General features: G+C 37.7%; 1 protein-coding gene across 1 annotated transcript in view; it reads left to right on the top strand.

Moving 5' to 3' along the window:
* Positions 1 to 20984, top strand: part of LOC127663495 (slit homolog 3 protein-like) — a 204084-nt gene that overhangs the window by 170134 nt on the left and 12966 nt on the right. The window contains 8 exon segments of the mRNA XM_052155095.1: positions 426 to 589; positions 4621 to 4745; positions 7203 to 7300; positions 8745 to 8884; positions 12717 to 12810; positions 12992 to 13129; positions 15016 to 15259; positions 19318 to 19448. Coding sequence (XP_052011055.1) covers positions 426 to 589; positions 4621 to 4745; positions 7203 to 7300; positions 8745 to 8884; positions 12717 to 12810; positions 12992 to 13129; positions 15016 to 15259; positions 19318 to 19448 — 1134 coding nt within the window.

Here is a 20984-nt window from a genome sequence, read left to right as displayed (position 1 = left end):
CATTTAATCCAAGAGTGAAAGTACAATAACAAGACAGTTACTGAGATTAAGCGAGTAGTATTCAGCTGGTAGTGTGATTCTAAAATGGCAGCCTCCGTGAGGGCGCCCCTGCACCATGTAGACTAAAACAGCTTTTATAAGGTTACTGATATGAAAAGACTCTTCATCTCATGTTAGTGGTCATAATTTTATACATATGCTTCAAAATTACAGTTCATTTCTTTAGGAGTAAAATTCTGTGTACATCTTATTAGCTATTATTAAATAATGTTATACATGGTGGATTTAAACCAACCATCGGCCCACCATGCTCACTGGAGTTCAACACTAGCAAATAAAAAGGTAGCCTATATTAAGTCTTTAGAAACTGAAGAGGTATCCTGAATGTGTGTTTTTGTATGTGACACTCATCTCTTCCCATGCAGGGCTCTTGGTGCTAACCCTCTATACTGTGACTGTGAGCTACGCTGGTTGTCTCAGTGGGTGAAGGCTGGGTTTAAAGAGCCTGGAATCGCCCGCTGCTCTGGACCACCTGATATGGCGGACCGACTGCTGCTCACCACCCCCCTTAACCACTTCCAGTGCAAAGGTGACTCTGTCCACCTTGTCTTCTGCAAACTGGAGTAGCTAGATATTTTACACCTCTGTCTCTTCAGTAGCCAATCAGAGACTGATTAAAGATCATGTTAGGTTAGAAAAAACCCTTAAAATGGAGTCCGTTTAAAGAGAGAGTGAGAGCGAATATGGCTTCAATGAGACTTGCCACTCTTAGTAGTTCTTCTACAACATGAAATCAAAATTGACCTTATTTACTTCCTTACTAAATGCCACTGGTCTAATATAGTGCAAAATTCTGGTCCCAGATGTAAAAAATCTTATTCATTTTCTCCATAGATTAATAGATTTTTAACAATAATTCATACACCTTTGAAGACAGACCCACCATGAGCTCTGAGGTTGTTAATCGATGGTATTTCCTTCTGCAGAATCCATCAGCCTGCAATATTTTAACTTAGTTTTTAAGAAAATATTTGTAATAGCAGAATTTCTGGTTATAAACTAAACCTGCTGAGGAAGTTCTCACTCGTTCACTCACACAGATACGTGCAAACGGTTGAGGGGCCGTTCACACTGAACATGTTTTTGCATGCTTCTACTCTGTTTTTCCATTGTTTTTGTATGTAAATACGCACTGGACGAACATCCTTGACTGCTGTACCGCGTTTCGCTGTTTCTTCAGTGTTTCACGTAGGACCGGCACATTTTTAGACACTGTGTCAAGTTAAAAATAATGAACTTTTTAATTTTTGTTCATGCCGAGACACCTGCGTTCTGTTTTGGTCATTATAGACAGTTTTTAGTACAGATGTCACAAAGATTTAATGTTCTGAACGAGTTCAGGCTGCAAAGAGGTGACTGTTACAATTTTTAACATTATTCCCGATTATTCTGCACCAAGCAAAGTTTCAGCACTTGATAAACGGCAATGTTTTTGTTTTTTTGTTGTTGTTGTTTTATTCTCTAGTGTGCTTAGGGGCCACCATGGCTTGTATGTTTACTGTTAAAAACACTGTAACGAATGTTGCCTACGATGCTTAGCCTACAAAAAACCTTCTGCATTTTTACATCGTTTAGTATGTTTTTTTTTTTAAGCAATTTCAATTATTGGGACACTAAAAAAAAAGTCATTGTAAACCAATTAAACCTGCCCACACACACACACACACACACACATGCAAAGTGTTTTGTAAACATATATGTAGGTAAATGTTGCTTTTTTTAATCACTGGATTGTGGAAAAACTGGAAAACATGCATTAATTATCTTTAACTAGATTTGTATTTAATTTTGAATGTACTTGGCTACAACGGCTTCCAGGAAGAATTTAACATTTTGATTTAAAACAAATGTTGTCATTTCTTTCGAAATAAATTTCTCTCTCTTCAAAATGGGGTTGGTTGTTTGACTGGGGCCTCAGAAAACATAAACCTGCCCCTTATATTGAATAATAGTTGAAAACTGCCCAGTGCCAACAACCGACACCCTGGGCATACCTTTAGGCAACAAAACTCGAGAGGATGTCGACAATGCAATTGAGACCCTCAACTGAAATAAAGCACCAGGCCCAGATTATGCAATGATAGCCGAGGTGCTAAAAGACGGAGGCGACTTTGTGGTAAACCAACTACAATTCATCTGTCAGTTGGTATACAGGCAGCTTACGGCACCAAAACAATGGACATCAAGTCTGATTAACCCAATTCCAAAGAAAGGAAACTCACAACTTATGACCAACTATCGAGGCATCAGCTTGATATCAATAACAGCCAAAGTCTTCAATCGAGTGTTACTCATTCAAACAATCGATAAACTGCTCCAAAACAACCAAGTAGGCTTCAGAACAGGTGTAGGTTGTGCTCAACAATTCCACATTCTTTGCAGAATCATGGAGCGAGCAAATGCACAAGACATCCCAATGTACAACACATTTATTGACTTTAAGAAAGCCTTTGACTCAATCGACCAAGAAATTATGTTTGCCATCTTGCGTCATTATGAAATACCAACTGAATTTGTATTATCAATCAGCAAGTCAAGTGTACGTTGGAGGTGAGCTGTCAGAACCTTTCATCATCACAACAGGAGTCCTACAAGGAGACGTTCTAGCACCGTTCCTCTTTATAATAGTCATAGATTATTTCTCCAAACAATCTGCAAGCGATTTTGGTTACCTAACACACAAAGAAACATCTCTACCAAAAAGTCAAGGACCGCAACGATCTTGATTGATTGAAGTTTATTTCGAGCAAAATAAAATTAAATAATATATACATATATATTAACACACACACAAAAATAAAAAAATACAAATAACATAGCACAGCTTATCTCCCATATACATAGATATAAATATATACACATATTCACACATATTATTTACACTTATAATAATAGTTGCTGGAAAGGGAGTGGAAAGGAGTATAACTTATTTGCTCCCACCCCCAATTCCTTCCCATATATTACCCCATATATCCGCTGCCATTAACAGTTAAATAAATAATAATTTATTTGTTTTGATAATATTTATTTGATATTATAGTTTCTTACCATTACATTATGCTATCTCAATAAACACTATAATGCTATATGATAATCCTCATTATCGTAAACATTCAAATATATATCCCGATATCTATAATAATCACATCATATATAACATATAACCATATCCTAGCATATTGTTTAAACATAGTTTTACAATAACAGTAATATCAATAATAATTAATAATAATCATTATCATTATTTACTCAGCTATGTACACATATCCCACTCTTTTGTAATTGTGTCACCATTTACAATATCAAGATAAATAAATAGGAACCGTTTATAATCCTAAATACTTAAGTTTATTTTACCATAACCAGTACCCCTCCCAATCACAAACACAAGAGCACCCAGATCCCTCACTCAGTCTCATGTTTTGTCAACACCATTTCTTTAAATTTGAATTTGAATTGGTGAATATTTGCACAAATAAAATGGAAGAAACACCTGAACGGAAGCTAAACGATCTTTCATTTGCGTACAACATTGCACTTTTTTAAAACGACAAAACTCAGGCACAACAACAACTTTCTACCAACCAGCAAAATGCTGCCACGCTTGGGCTTGAGATAAATGTAGAAAAGACCGTCCAAATTCAACTTAAAGACAAATCCCGAACTCAAACGCAACTCGTCATTGATGGAAACAAAATCACGATTGTCGATGACTTCAAGTATTTGGGGTCTTGTGCAGTATCAACCAAGAAAGATGTCGAGAATTAAATCTCCCTAGCCTGGGTTGCTGAGATCACCCAGACCGAAAGTGAAGTTTAAGATGCAGCTTGCATATCTGTGCTGCTTTATGGATGCAAGTCTTGGGCGCTCACTGAGGCACTGGAGCACAAGCTCGACATCTTTGCCAGAAAGTGTTATCGGATCATGCTGGGCATCAATCAAGCTGAAGCTCATATGACTAATCAAGACCTTTACAGGAAAACTGGCCAAATTCCAATCAGCTCAACTATTAGATCGAGACAGCTGCAGTTTATCGGACACAGTGCGAACCAGCAAATATCTATGCCCTCTAAAAGTCAGAAGTAAAAAAGTTTGTAATCTTGTGATTCTCCTGGGAGCTGGTTGGTGCGAATTACTGTTTATAACTCTTTTATTAAGGATATTATGAAATCCTTATGGGGAAAAATTAATAGGAAAAATACTTCTGGAACCAAGATAGCAGAAAATGTGAGCGGGCATTGTTGTGCTCTATTGTGCATAATTCAATCCAGGTTGTTCCAAAAGGAGACTTTTTTTTTTTTTTTTCATCTATATTTTAGAACATTCTCCACTTCTGAAACAACTTTTGTTTTCTGATAATGTAACCAAGGCCAAGTGGATGGTGAAACAATAGTCCCATCCTATGTTTCTTCCAACAGAATATTCTATTTCACTCAAAAATATGTTGCATTATGGAAGTTGTGTGATGAATAAATTTTTACTTTTTGGTCAAACCGCCTTTGAAACAGCAAAACATTCACAACTTTATGTTTCACTACATCTGTGGTGTTTGTCTTACAGGTCCTGCAGATTTGAATCTGATGTCCAAGTGCGCCCCCTGTCTGACAGCTCCTTGTCAGAACAACGGAACATGTGTTAGTGATGTCACCGGCTCATACCACTGTACCTGCCCATTTGGCAACAAGGTGAATAAAGTTTTCTTTCTCCAGAAGCATCCTGGGATATCAGTTGTTTAAAGGCTAGCCTATCCTCCTGCATGTAAATACACAATGTTCCTCTGAGTTATGCACATCATTATATGCAAGACATCCCCCCTCATCCATCTTCCTGAGCTAGTATATCACAGCTTTTATGATTAGTTCTCTTTATAGTACTTTAGTGTGTGTGTGTGTGTGTGTGTGTGTGTGTGTGTGTGTGTGTGTGTGTGTGTGTGTGTGTGTGTGTGTGTGAGCGTGTATTTATCACTTTGTGGGGACCAAATGTCCCCATAAGGATAGTAAAACCCGAAATTTTTGACCTTGTGGGGACATTTTGTCGGTCCCCATGAGGAAAACAGCTTATAAATCATACTAAATTATGTTTTTTGAAAATGTAAAAATGCAGAAAGTTTTCTGTGAGGGTTAGGTTTAGGGGTAGGTTTAGGTTTAGGGGATAGAATATAAAGTTTGTACAGTATAAAAACCATTATGTCTATGGAAAGTCCCCATAAAACATGGAAACACAACATGTGTGTGTGTGTGTGTGTGTGTGTGTGTGTGTGTGTGTGTGTGTGTGTGTGTGTGTGTGTGTGTGTGTGTGTGTGTGTCCTGGCTGCAGCATGCAATCATTAGCCTTTTGTTTGGTTATGGGATTCCTGTCAGAGTTGTTCTGTTGAAGAACAGATAAGAGCTTGACCCTTTGCCCTCTACAAGACTAAACCAATGGTCTGTCTTTTAATTAAAATCTCTGCTCCCAAGGTCAGTGCAGGTGTGTTTTTGTGCAAGTCTGTCCTCAAAGTGAAGATTAATTAGAATGTTCAAGAATACTGAATTTGGAGGGTGAAAGATAGATAAAACAGAGGGACAGAAAGAGATAAAGTTGAGGCATATGGAGGCTTTGGGAAGAGCGCAGGAAATAGGCATATCGGTGGCATAAGCCTTTGTTTGAAATTGAAGTGTTAGTCATGGAAGTGTTTGAAATGTTAGTCATAGAAATTCAGCCCAGTGTAAAAAGAGTATGGGTACTTCTATATACCTTGATATTGCACAGAAGTCTTCTTTGGACTGCAATATAGCAACTGAAAACAAATCACTGGGATCATTAGTCAATGTTTAACCTTGTTTGAAAGGTCAATTGCAATTAACATTTTAGTTGTCATTTTGTTTACAACTCATCATGTTAAATTGTAGATTATCTGCATTTTATTCATTTTAAAACTCAAATTCTGACATCTGTGGTAACCATTGTGATTGTGATCTTTGACCCATGATGTAAAGGTCTGATAGGAGCACTCTGTGGCTTTGTTTGGAATAGCATACTAGCTTACTACTCTTAGTATTGCTGCAGAATATAGATAGTCTGTATACTGTCTGCATGTCAATTTTCTACATTTGCTAAAACAAACATTACAAAAGCGCATATTACATGAAAAAAAAAAATATCTCACAATGCAATGCGCTTGACTTGACCTTCCATTTCCAATGCGATGGATGAACTGAAAGTAAAATCAAGTGTTATCTTTTTTGTGACAAATGTTTTGATCAGACTACCAAATATTTACTAAAACACTTACTGATTTAAATGTGTAATGTGACGAGGTCATGATGTGACAAATGTAGTTTGAAAGATTTAGCGTGGAGTTACACCCACTACTATACTTACTCTTTTTTTATAGTAAGTAGTATACAGTGTATACTAAACAGTAGTCAGTACCTAGCCTGTGTTAAAGGGATAGTTCACCCAAAAATTTAAATTCTCTTATCATTAAACTTTCTTTCTTCAGTCGATCACAAACAAGATTTTTAGAATGATTTCTCAGCTCTGTAGGTCCATACAATGCAAGTGAATGGTGATCAGACCTTTGTAGCTCCAAAAATCACAAAGGAAACATAGAAGTAATCTATAAGACTCCAGAGTTTAAATCCATATCTTCAGAAATGATATACTAGGTGAGGGTGAGAAACAGAACAATATTTAAGTCCTTTTTTACTCTACACTTTCACTTTTACATCTGAAAGTCACATGTTGTGCATGTTTAGTTTTACATTCACATTTGAAAGTGAAATAGGAGATTTATAGTAAAAAAGGACTTACATGTTGATCTATTTCTCACCCACACCTATTCTATGGCTTCTGAAGTCATGAATTTAAACACTGGAGTCATATGGTTTACTTTTATGCTGAGTTTATGTGATTTTTTGGAGCTACAAAGGTCTGATCACCATTCACTTGTATTGTATGGACCTACAGAGCTGAGACATTTTTATAAAAATCTTTGTTTGTGTTCTGCTGAAGAAAGAATGTCATACACATCTGGGATGGCATGAGGGTGAGTAAATGATAAGAACATTTCCATTTTTGGGTGAACTATCCCTTTAAACATGATCTATTTTGTTCTCTCATTTCATGCTCATTGCCTCTTTTCTTTCTTTCTTTATTCTCAGGGCCGTAACTGTGAAATCCCTATTAACGCCTGCATCAGTTTGCCCTGTAGTAACGGAGGAACATGCCACCTCACACCTGGACAGGAGGGCCAGTACAGGTAGAGTATCTGTTATATTCTGTCAGCCATCAAAAATAAATTCATTTGTTGGAACCGTAGTTAGGAATGCATGCTTCAAAATATTAAAAAAATATTTAAAAGGCCATGTTGCTTATGCCAGTGATGTGGGTTTGAGCCCAGCTTACATCAATTTACATCTTCCACTCTTCTCTCCTTCATTTCCTGTCTTGTCTCTGCTATCCCTATCAGTAAAAGTAGCCAACAGGTCAAAATAATATTTAAAAAGCCTGTTAATTTGATTTGAAAGTTCAGTTTTAAAATGCACATCTTGACAAAATCTGTAAATTGAAATTTCAAAGCTTGTATTACCCAAAGACATTTGAAATAAGCAAGTAACAAACAGACCATAGTAAGGGAACAGTAAACATCCCCTGTGTCTTATATACAGTATAACCCGGCAACTTTTGGAATGACGCTTTAAGCCTCTATTGTAATTGAAGGCAGCCGCTTCACATGCTGTGCATCAGGAGTGGTTCCCAATAACATAACAAAAAAAAACAGCAAATGAGTCCAGAGATTTGACTGGGCTGGCCCAGAGAAGTGATGTTGTGTGCGTGTTAGTGTCGAGGTTTGTGTGTTTTTATGTATGCGGGGGTGATATTGATTGGTTCTGGCACAGCCCCTGAGAGATGGCAGGCAGTGGGCAGGAACAGGGCGGACGGGTAGAGCCAGGCGTGGGACTTTCTACAGTGTGAGATAAGTGTTACTGCCTTTTCTCAATCATGGAGTCACCATGTAGATGGAGGTTTATCAAATACTGGGTTTTCTCCAATCTGTGAGACTTTAAAGAATTGAGAGAGAACGACAAAAACAGAGAGGGGTGGAAATGAAAATAGAGAATAGGAAAATCATATGAATATCAGTATAGCGTCATCACATTATCGCCTATGTCCCACTTCTGCTTTCAGTTGTAAGGGATATTTTACCCAAAAATCACAATTCTGAGATAATTTACTCTAAAAGAACAATAATAAGCTTAAAAAATAACATAAATCTATCATTAAAGTCCATAGTACTTGTGTGCACTGTATTTCCATTCTTCTACAGCCATACGTTAGCTTTGTGTAAGACCAAACTTTTTGATTAGATTACAGACTTTCTTTTTTCAGGTGAACAATACCTTTAATGTGGTGTTAATGTTGTTGTTTTGTGTGTTAAAAGCAGAAAACCATGTTTTGACCTGTTAGCTCAAATGAGCAGCATGCTAATGATGGGTGTTGGTTTGAGATTTAGAGACTAAACAATGAAAGATGAAATAGACAAATGATATTGTACTGGCTGTGGGTCTGATGAAAATTACTCTTTCTTAATGTCAGGGTGTCAGCCAGCAGAGCTGAATCACTGAAAACCATGTGCATTGTCTTTCTTTTTGTTCCAACATTTGAAGTATTGATCATTGCTTTCCTCCTTCCCATTCCTCTAGCTGTGTGTGTCCGCCTGGGTTTGAGGGCCAGCAGTGTGAAGTGAATCCTGATGATTGTGAAGACAATGACTGTGAGAATAACTCCACCTGTGTGGACGGCATCAACAACTACACCTGCGTCTGCCCCCCTAACTACAAAGGTACTGCTCCAACTTGAAAACAAAATTTAATAAAACTAACAGTTGTTGAGTCTCTAAACACATTCAGAGTACTTCAGATGGTTTCTTTCCATTTCTTTTGTCATATTGCCCTCTTTGTCTTTCTCAGTTGCACCGCAATGAGGTCATTATACTTGTCCGCTTGTGACAATTGTATTTATGTCCACTAGCCACAACTAAGTAAACATTAGGAAACCAAAATAATATACATCTTAAGGCTGGTAGTGGGCAGTTTTACTAAACAAACCAGCTTTTGACATAATTCCTGACTCAGTGCAGCTGTTGTTAAAACCGTCTGCTCCTTTCTACTTCGCCTTAGCCAAGTGCGGCCCGGTGATTCCACTGCTCTTGTCCTCTCTACATTTCTTCTTCTTCTTCTTAGGAAGACAGGAAGTGCAAATGTTCCTTGCCGGCCCTGTCATTAAAGCTGCATGCTCCCTTGCCACCTCCCTTGAAGTGGGTATAGTTGGTGTAGAGTGTGTGTGTGTGTGTGTGTGTGTGTGTGTGTGTGTGTGTGTGTGTGTGTGTGTGTGTGTGTGTGTGTGTGTGTGTGTGTGTGTGTGTGTGTGAGCGTGTATTTATCACTTTGTGGGGACCAAATGTCCCCATAAGGATAGTAAAACCTGAAATTTTTGACCTTGTGGGGACATTTTGTCGGTCCCCATGAGGAAAACAGCTTATAAATCATACTAAATTATGTTTTTTGAAAATGTAAAAATGCAGAATGTTTTCTCTGAGGGTTAGGTTTAGGGGTAGGGTTAGGTTTAGGGGATAGAATATAAAGTTTGTACAGTATAAAAACCATTATGTCTATGGAAAGTCCCCATAAAACATGGAAACACAACTGTGTGTGTGTGTGTGTGTGTGTGTGTGTGTGTGTGTGTGTGTGTGTGTGTACTTGCTGCGGTAGAAGTTTGACATTTTGGGCCACATCCTTATACTCGAAGGGCACATTCAGCATTAGTATCTAGCTGCCAAGTCTTAAACCATCCCAGAGGGGGAAAATGCATTGCTCAGAGGTTACTCTAAAAGGAATGTTCTGGATTCATTACAAGTTAAGCTCAATTAATAGCATTTGTGGCATAATGTTGATTATCACAAAAAAGTAATTTCTACATTTAAAATGTAAGTGAATGGGGCTAGCTCTTAAACATTAAAATACTCACTGTTTCAAAGGTATGGCCACAAGATGTAAACATTAATCATATTAACATGATTTTAGTGTGATAAACCCAATGTTTTACCAGTGTTACAGCATTTATAACAATGAACGTGTATAGTATCCCTCAGATAATTTGATATTGGACTCTTGTTGAAATTTATATAGATTTTTGACTTTGGTATCTTGGCAAATTTGAGCAGAGTTTGTGATATTGTTGAGATCTCTTCTGAAACGCTCAAGAGACTCAAGTGAGAATTCCTAGATCTAAGCAGGAAATTTAAGCAAAAACATAAATTATTTCTGTTATCTCATTGCTGCCTAGAAAATACAAGTAAGATATCTGATTTGTAATTTTTCTTTCCTGTGGGAAGCTGTCATTTTTAACTGGTTCTCCTTTTCTTTTTCTCTGCCTCTATATGCCACTTGTAAAAATAAAATATGGCAAAGAGCTCATCAAATACTCAACTGTAAAATGTGTAATTGAGGGCAGTGGTGGCTCAGCGGTTAAGGCTCTGGGTTACTGACCAGAAGGTCAGGGGTTCAAACCCCAACACCACCAAGACACCACTGTTGGGCCCGCGAGCCAGGCCCTTGAACCTATCTGCTCCAGGGGTGCTGTATCATGGCTAACCCTGCACTCTGACCCCAGCTTAGCTGGGATATGTGAAAAATAAATAATTTCACCATGTATATGCAGAAATGTGTGACAATTGATCAATTTATTTATTATTATTTATTTGTATTAATTATAGTTTGTGGTGAGATGAAATAAAGAAAAAAGTTCTATAAGGAAGACTCGCAGACTTGAGTTAAGTTTTAGATTACATTTATTTGATGAATATAAAACAGGAATGTGAAGTCTCTCTTTCATGTAAGCCCCATTTGTCGGTCGGAAGAAGTTGTACTCGGATGGTGGAGGTTGCTGTGTTAGCACTTTGAAATAACAATGTGATAGATTGTGAGCAGATTTATAAGCGATGGCTTACATGTGATTGGCTAGATGTTACCAAGCTAATGGTGCAATGATGTGCAGCTGCTAGTCTTCCTGCTAGAACTATGCTGCACTTACATTTCCAGCAGACTAATGAAGTTTTTCTCTGCATTTTTTACTTAGTACCCCAGGGCACACTGGGACTTGTATTTTTAGGGTGCCCATAGCTCGCTGCTAATTTATGAGTTATACTGTACTGAGATTCATGTTATTTGGCTGGAGATGTCCAGTATGTGATCTCCAGCTGTGTGAAGACATGGGGCTGAGCTTCATCCTTGAACAGTGAAAATGTTTCAAAATTTCATTAGTCATGTTTTCATCTAAGTAGCTAATTTAATTTATGTGCAAAATCGGAATATCAAAAACAATTTTATTGCGAATAAAGCAGTGTTTCTAACACATGTGACACCTCTGGGGAAATGTATGCAAAATATAGATAGATAGAGAAAAGAGAGCTGAAACCACTGTGTGGTTTACTGTGTGTTATGTTTTCTAGCGTTCAACGGCAGATGGCTTATGTCTGAGAGCGAATAAACTTTTTAAATAGATTTAAACTTGTGTCATCATATTACAAATTATTCCAACTAGCTCAATTGGTAGAGTAATGCATCAAAAGTTTCATGATTTTGATTCCCATAAAGTGCACATACTTAGAAAATGTATGACTTGAAATTAAGTCTGCCATATGCATTTTTGAAGTGCCATCTCATAAAGATTTACATTTTAGCCCTCCTTCATTGTCAAATCATCACAAATAACACTGTGACAAAAGTTTACTTTTTGTACTTTATGTACTTTAAAACCTTAAAACCCTATGTTGCTGTTGAATGTTCTACTGAGGATTGTTGCTTATTCAGTTCAGTCAGTACAAGTCTTACCACCAACAAACATTTTTTATTTAAAAACCCACAGCCTAAGCTCTTTGCCAGAATCCAGACAAATCTTGCGAGGTGCAGCAGTCCTGAATGAGCTGTAGACACCTGATTGCACTGATTCCCCTAGGACACACAAACAAACACAGTTGCTCCAGGAAGGCTCCAGAGGAAATTGGCCTGGCAGCCATTGCCTAAACCCAGTCTCAAGGGCCAGAGCATGGAGAGGGTACATCTGTTTTTGAGCAGCTGTTGTGCCATACAGCAAACTAGACCAAAACACAAAGCTCACTTGGTCCCTGTTCAGGAAGTACTGACAATTGGGTGAATGAGTGTGAGATGTGTGTATATTTGGGGTTGATGAGGTAGAATCAGACCCAGTACGGCCTATTGCAGAGCCGGACATCCTACAGCAGGTGGACAGGAACAGGGAATGTATTGAAGGTTCTGGCTGGCAGTGATTTAGTGTCTTCATATGGACCCCGCTGAGCTGCAAGTTCTACAAGGGCTTTTCCATCACACAAAGATGTGTTTTCAGTAAAAGCCACACACGGTCAAACACTGGCAGATGGGAAAAGCAGCATAAATACCAGTGGATTGCAAGGGGGGTTGTGACACACATGCTGTATGTTCTAACAAAGATTTTCCTTTAATACTGAAACTCAAAACCTTGACCTCAGCCAGTCAAGGTTTTGAGTATTTCACCATAGGATTAGCCTCTGATGGCTGTGAGAGGGCAATTATTGAAGCAATTTGACAGTGTGTATTCTTTCATTTTGTGTGTCTTAGGCGATCTATGCGAGGAGGTTGTTGACCCCTGCCTGCCTGGGTTTGACCTTTGCCAACATGACTCCAAGTGTGTTCCCCTCAGTAAGGGCTACAGGTGAGTGTGTGAGCTCCATTGGGAAATAGGAGAGCCTGGTATATAGGTCAGAACGTTTGAGAACTTCACTGGAAAGACAAGCACGACCTCCTAGACACCATAGCAAGATAATTTATCATAGTAGAAGTTACCTTTGGCCTTTTTCAATGTCTAAACTGTGTTCTTGTGGTGTTATTGTCAGGTGTGAGTGTTTACCTGGTTATGTTGGCCAGCACTGTGAGCAGGATTACAATGACTGTCTGGAGAACAAATGCCAACATGGGGCAGAGTGTGTTGATGCCATCAATGGTTACACATGTGTTTGCAAGGAAGGATTTAGGTAAGACACGCATTATTTACAGACACACACACACACACACACACACACACACACACACACACATCTTTAAATAACTATTTAACTGGATGCTTCCAATTTAATTATATTGTTGTTCATTTAGGCTAATTATATTACTATTATAAAGACATAATTCCTTAATTTATGTAATAAATAGTCTCTGTCCTGTACTCAATACGAATGATGAAGGAACACTAGTCCATGCATTAATTTCTTCTAGATTGGATTATTGAAATTCACTCTTCTTTGGTTTACCAACTAAGATCCTAAATCACCTACAATACATCCAAAATTCTGCAGCTAGAGTTCTTACTTCCTGTAAACAGTCTGCACACGTCTTTTCCATTCTGCGACAGCTCCATTGGCTACCAATTACCTATTGCATTCAATACAAGATATTGTTGATATCTTTCAAGGCTCTTCACACACTTGCTCCTCTCCTCAATACGTTACTGAGTTGCTTCGCCCATATATTCCCACTCGCACTCTATGGTCTACTGGTGCAAATTTTCCCGTTTGTCCCAAAGTTCAGGTTGTCTTTAATGGGAGGCAGGTCATTTATGACTGTTGCTCCTAGACTTTGTACGCTCTAACACACCTCCTTCGTGTGTGTGTGTGTGTGTGTGTGTGTGTGTGTGTGTGTGTGTGTGTGTGTGTGTGTGTGTGTGTGTGTGTGTGTGTGTGTGTGTGTGTGTGTTATCTGTCGATTTGCATTATTTCATGAATTTGCTCTCATGTAAAGTGACCTAGGGTTCAAGAAAGGCGCTATATAAAATAAACGTATTATTATATATTTTATATACAGTATATATAATTTGACAATAAAATAGCTTAACCCTAACTGTCTTTTTGTTTTTTGTTTCTTTTTGGTTTGGTTGGATTTGTTTTTTTTCCTGTCCATATTTCCTATTGAAACAGGAAGTTATTAATTTGTTACTTGTTATTACTAGTCAATTGCAGGTGGTATTAGGGGGAGGGAAAATTAAAAGTAAATATCTGATTTAAGTTATTTTGTAAACCTTTTACGAGAACACTACCATATAACCTCAAAGCTATACAGACATGGACAACACTCCTATTGTGACTTCATGGGGCTTAATATTTTTCAGATAACCAGAATACATGCACACCTGTTTTCATTATGATTATGAAGCGCTTGATAAATTGAGTCAACACACATACATACTTACACCCCAAGCTTCAGACCCACGGTTGGCATGCTTAATTATTTGTCAGTGTACCGTTACATCTGAGATGCACAGGAGATGAATCTCCATATGGCTAATTATAACACTTTCTCTGTGTGTTTGTGTGTGTGTGTGTGTGTGTGTGGCATTGAACAGAACAATAGCTCTCTACACATCATCCTTCACCCCACCACAGCTACTAATTAAGGACCTGATGGCGTCTTGAGCGCGGCATTAATCTGGCTTACCATCTAACCTCAGACACTCTATCAATATTGTAACTCTATCTCCACCTTCTGTGTGACGTACATTTATGAAAGAAAGAAAGAAAGAAAGAAAGAAAGAAAGAAAGAAAGAAAGAAAGAAAGAAAGAAAGAAAGAAAGAAAGAGCTCAAATCTAACAAAATGTATTCATGTTTATGCTTAAAATGTTACTAAAACAAACAATGGGTCACTGGGATAAGAAAATTAAAAGGTAATTTAAGGAAAACAAATCTTTATCTAACACAGTTTTGCTTCTCAAGTAAATTTATCTTATTTTAAGGATGTTTACATATTTTTACTGAAAAAAAAACACACATAAAAACAATCATTAAAATATATATATTTGATGTATATGTATGTATGTATTGCAATGAAAGTGACCTCTTTATCTCTCTTTCTCTTCCCGTTCTTCATTAGTGGGCTGTTCTGTGAGCACCCTCCGCCAATGATATTGCTCCAGAAGACAAGTCCATGTGATCATTCTGACTGCCAGAATGGAGCCCAGTGTCTGGTCGTGGAGGGGGAGCCTATGTGCCGTTGTCTGCCTGGCTTCTTTGGCAACAAGTGCCATAAAATGGTCACTGTACACTTCCTTGGCAAAGATACCTATGTGGAACTCTCTGGCGCCAAGATCCGACCACCCATGCACATATCCCTCCAGGTACGCCTGCAACCGCTTTCTGTAATGCTTAACAATGGATCCCAGATCGTTTTTTTCTAACTGAAATATAGACTTCACATGTCAGAATATCACCCAAATTCACAATAACCCCTAGAAATATATATATATATGTATATATATATATATATATATATATATATATATATATATATATATATATACATATATATATATATATATACATATATATATATATATATATACATATATATATATATATATATATATATATATATATATATATATATATATATATACATATATATATATATATCGAAGCCATGAAAAGTGATCTACCCTGTAACATTTGTTTTCGTCTGCGGTGCACAATCCAAGCCAGCTCTGGCCTCACTGACATTATGAGAATGTCACCTCTTGTCCAGCAATATGAATAATGCCTCTCCTGAGGACATATTAATGGTAATAGAGGTTGAGCCGGGATGTTATCTGTTGCAATCAGGGCCCTGCGTCACTGCTAGATCTGCTAGAAATGAGCCCATCGGCTCGCTGTCTGGAGGGCACACTAATGTTAATTAAAGTAGGAGAAATTAAAAAGAGCTCAATAACTGTTCATCTCTCTGTGAATGTAAGCAAGGAGCAAATGTCTTTTTGCATTTCATGCCCGCAGTGTTGGGTGTAATGCATTACTAAGTAGTTCATTACTGTAATTAAATTACCTTTTTATTGAAAAAAGTAAAGTAAGGGATTACTCTTCATTTTTCAGTAATTTAATTACAGTTTCTTCTGATGTAATTGTGTTAAATAATGTATAAGACTAGAACAATTCTATATAAAACAATAGTGAATTTAAACATCTAATGTTCAAATGTTAATGTTGTATGTTTTCTAATTTAATGCAGCGCCCTAAAATTCTTTGGCCAGTTCGTGAATTATTTATTTGGTTTTATGCAATTTATTTGAAAGAATTATAGTTTCATCCTTGTATTTTTCATCTGGTCGATGTTAATAAGGTTTTTTTTTTTGTTTGTTTGTTTCTCCCCTTTTCATTTGGAATGCCCAATTCCCAATGCGCTCTAAATCTTCGTGGGGGCATAGTGACTCGCCATAATCCGGGTGGCAGAGGATGAATCTCAGTTGTCTCCTCATCTGAGACCGTCAAACTGAGCATCTAATCACGTGGCTTGATGAGCGCATTACAGCATTAGCGCGTGTAGAGGCTTCACGCTATTCTCCACGGTATCCACGCACATCCCACCACCGGCCACTCCTAGAGCGAGAACCACATTATAGCGGCCACGAGGAAGTCACTGAGCATGCCCTGGATTCGAACTCACGAATTGCAGACAGAGTAATTAGTGCAGTAATCTAATTACACTTGTAATGAGATGTAATTAGTAGTTAGTAATTAATAACTTCTTTTGAGTAACTTTCCCAACACTGCATGCCAGTGCAGCACATCTGTAGATTGAGAGGCCTTTCAGAGTTAAATGACAGTTTTAATGAATCTACAAGCTCTAGGAATGGTAGTATTCAACTTAGCTTTCTAAATGTTTGTTTACATTAATTCAGATTTTTTTTTACATGAAAAACATGAAGTAAATAGTATGTGTAAACACCTTCACACCAAGTTAAAAATGTACAGCAATAATATGTGGATGTATTTGTTTTTTTCAGAGACTAGGTCGATTTCATTTTATTGTTTGGGTAATGAAATCTACTCACGAACATTTATAGAATGAAAAAACTTTAGCACCAGATTTTGTGCAAATATTTTTGGTCTGCAAAATTTTGACTGGTGTGAACAGGCCATAAAGGTAAGACACATAGAACAGGCACAATAAAAAGACAACTATTTTACCCAATGTTTGTGTGCTATGTATATCTATTAGGGCTGTCAATCGATTAAAATCTTTAATCAAATTATTTACAGGACATGCTGATTAATTAAACACAATTCATTGTAAACATCTTTATTTGCTGCGAAAGGCCCCCAAATGAATATAATTCATATAAATAATGCATAATAATTCAAATATTATACATATAATATGTAGGGCCTATAATAAATATATCATACGGATTAAAATTCTGTTTGAAATAAATTGCATTATTCTGTCAGATGAATAAAGCATTGATTAGTCAATACAAATAGTGCCTTAAGAACTCAATGTATTGTTTGTTTTATTTTCATATCATTGAAACAAGCCTACAGATGACTGCAATCTGTTTGTCAATGTGTCCAGTTCTCACAGTATGCGTTCTTGCGTTCCCTCTGCACTTTTTTTAATTGTTGTTTTATGTACAAGCGCATGCCTTGGATGCATTTGGAGCTTCTCACTTGTATCCAGTGGTTCTCATTCTGTAGCTGCCCTGTTTGTGAGGTATGGGCCCTTTTCACAGACCTGTAATGACACATTTCCACCTCCTTTAACAAAGTAAATGTAGCAAACTTTTTATATTTCAAAATTAAAATGTATAACATTGTACTGTGTATTATATTACCCAGGAATACGCTTTTAAAAATTAAAAGAGATGCAGCTTTGATGGGTCGTCTAAAACAGCTTCTGAGTAAGTGACAGACAATGTGGCCTATTTCTCTCCTCTTACTGCTGCTATCCAGCTCTCTAGATTTTTATCTTCATTTGGAAAGTTGTGAAAGCATAGTAGTTGATTATTTCTTTTGCTGTTGGAGCAAACGGGTAAGCAAAAATTACATTGGCTGTGGTCTCCCATTCACTGCCATTCAAGTTTACCCTTCTACATCAGCTCTCCAACCCAGAGATGTGAAAAGGGTCCGTAGATGTAAGAACAAATTAACTTCAAGCTTGAAGTGCTCATATGGTAGGAGAATCTGTACTTTTATTGCAGAATTTATGTCTGCATCAATGGGCATGATTAATTTAGTTACTTTTTAAATTGACAGCCCTAATAGTTATGCTTATTCATGTAAGCTGTCGTGTAATTAACTTGGCTACATGATTATATCTATTAAACTATTGAAATGAGTTGATCCCCCTGTGCACTTTACATGTTTTAGTCACATCAGACTTGGTGTGAACAGGCATTTAAAAGCAAGAAACATAGAACAGACACAAGGGAATGGGAACTATTATATAAATAAAGTGCTAAAATTGCGCTAACAATTATAACAAAAAAGTACCGGTAGTCAGTTAGACGTAATTTCAATAGGTTAAATTTCAAGTCTTCTTTTTGCACACCCTGTTCATTTACAATAAAAAAAAATCTAAAACAACTTGTAGGTAAATATTGCTTTTTTATTACTTTGTTGGAGCATATAAATTATATTTATTATCTGGAAAACATGCATTCATAATTATATATGATTAAACATTTTGAATGGTCTTGGCTACAAATTGTTGTAAAATTATAATATAAAATCACTTTTATGTAATTTCCCCTGATTGTATGTCAAAAGGGGGCCCCGGCTGGACGGTTGCTTGGGGCCCCGCAAATAGTAACCCCGCACCTGCATTTTCATGTCCTTTAGCAACATCAGACTTGGTGTCAGCAGACAGGTCTTTAAAGGCAAGACACAGAGAACTGGCACCTGGGAATAAAATTTGGTTCATTTCCAGCATACTCAGTAAAACTGTGCTTAATAGCACTAATGATTAGGCCCTCCCATTAAATTCCCACTGACAGAAACAGGGACTTGTGTATGTGCTGAATGTACATATACCTCCAGGCAATTCAACACAAGAAAGCAGTCAAATCTTTTCCCAACTGATGTGCAAGCTTCCACTCTCATAACCCATCAACTGCTCCTTTTCTTTCTCGTCCTATCCTAGTTCTTTTCTATCAACGTGAGCTGTTTGCTGTCACAATTTGCTTGCAGGCATACCATTTGATACCTTCGACTAAAAAGAAAGCTAAAGGCTTGGCCTACAGCCATTCTCTCTTTTAGTGTGTGTGTGTATCATTCCCAGTATATGGAAAAGGAACGGAGTGCTATCATGTACTCTCGTTTGTTTTGGGTATTGTCAAAACTCCTTTTGCAGTTATCCTCGACTGATATTTCTCTCCTTATCTCACTCTCACTCTCCCTCTTTTTTCAGGTAGCCACAGATAAAGACAATGGCATTTTGTTGTATAAGGAGGACCATGACCCACTTGCCCTGGAGCTGTACCAGGGACATATCCGTCTGATCTATGACATTGCCAAGTACCCTCCTACTACCGTGTACAGGTGAGGATATAGACATACACACTTGCTTAGTTCCACAACCTTAAAATGCTGCCTCAGTTGGCGTCATAGGAACACTTTCAACATGAATGCTGTTCCAAAAGGTAGACAGCATATTTATGCATCCCTTTAAGACACCTAGTTTTGGCTATATTCTAAAGCATTGTATATTACATGCTGCGGAAAAAATAAATACAAATCCAAGATGGCGGACTCAAGCTAAATGTCAATTATAAGGACTTTATACGTCTTTCCGAAACATATTTTAATACTGTTAAACATGGACTATTTTACCCAATATCACTGTGCTGTGTACATTTATGCTTGTTGCTATCATGTCATTAACTTAGCCTTAGCAACATGCTAACTCTCTTGAAATGTAAGCTGAATCTCCTGTGAACTTTGTGTGACGAGCTCTATTTGTATGAGTTGTATGAAATGCAGACTTTCGGAAACACTCTCCATAATCACATACTTTGAAAAACAGTGATGTTAGGAAACTGAAAATGGAGGTTTCAAACTTGGGCATGCCCTGAGTAAGGATGCTGCCTTTGAAGGCATTTGGCAGCAATTACCTCTGTTACCTCAGAGCATACCTTTGTTTTCACAGTAAACATACATAAAGTAAACAATTTTAGCTGCACCATAATCTAAACACACAGATACCAACTAAATTATTTTAAACCTTCTAACATACAAACTCGTTCATCTTTCTTATAAATGTCTGTGTTTTCAAAGGAGACCCCCTACTTTTGCTCAGAATAGGTCAGGGTGAAACAGAAGTTTTTGCGGGTACGTTTTCTCCCCGTTCTCAGGAAAGTTTAATCTCTGTAAGCTCATGGCACTTCATAAAACCATAAAGGAGCCCTGGGTTTACATGACCTGCTTGAATCTGCCTCAGGCGATGGTTTGCGTCTCTCGCTCTGTTCCCATGCGAACACTTCTACGTTGCATCCGGTGTGATTTCATTGCTCATTGGAGCCCACATAAACACAGAGCTCTTTGCCATCACCCCCTGCCCTTCCAGCAGTCAACAAGCTTGTTGAGTCTGGAGCAGATGGTGCCTGACTCCGGCCTAGTGGGTCAATGCAGATGTCATTAAGCTAGCACAGGCTTCTCTGTAATGGGTTTCAAGAGCCCAGATTCAGGCTTTTAGAGCAAGTTTACACACAGACCTAATGATAACCTAGTTTCAAAGGATTTTAGATAGAGATCTGTGTCCATGCACTTGTTTGGTTGGAAAGGGAATGTGGTGTTACGTTGGGTTCCCTTGGAGCCTCTGTTTCATCTGGGTCTGTAGAATTAGAGCATAAACATTTGTGATTGGCAGCTGTTTTAGCAGGCAGGAAAGGTGAACAGCAGTGTGCTGGGTGCTCAAGCGCTGCCTGCCTGCTTGCTTGATGACTTTTTATTGATCCAGTTAATCTCGTTCCCGCTTCAGAGCTCCCCTATTCCCTTCTGCCTGCAGTGAGGGCCCAATCAATTAAGAGTCCATTCAGAGTACTTGCACAGACTGTTTGGCCTTTAGACACTTTTTTA

The sequence above is a fragment of the Xyrauchen texanus genome, chromosome 23 (assembly GCF_025860055.1).
Source record: "Xyrauchen texanus isolate HMW12.3.18 chromosome 23, RBS_HiC_50CHRs, whole genome shotgun sequence".
NCBI classification, from domain to species: Eukaryota; Metazoa; Chordata; class Actinopteri; order Cypriniformes; family Catostomidae; genus Xyrauchen; species Xyrauchen texanus.
Note: the sequence above shows the minus strand (reverse complement) of the source record. Positions and strands in the feature narration are given on the sequence as shown.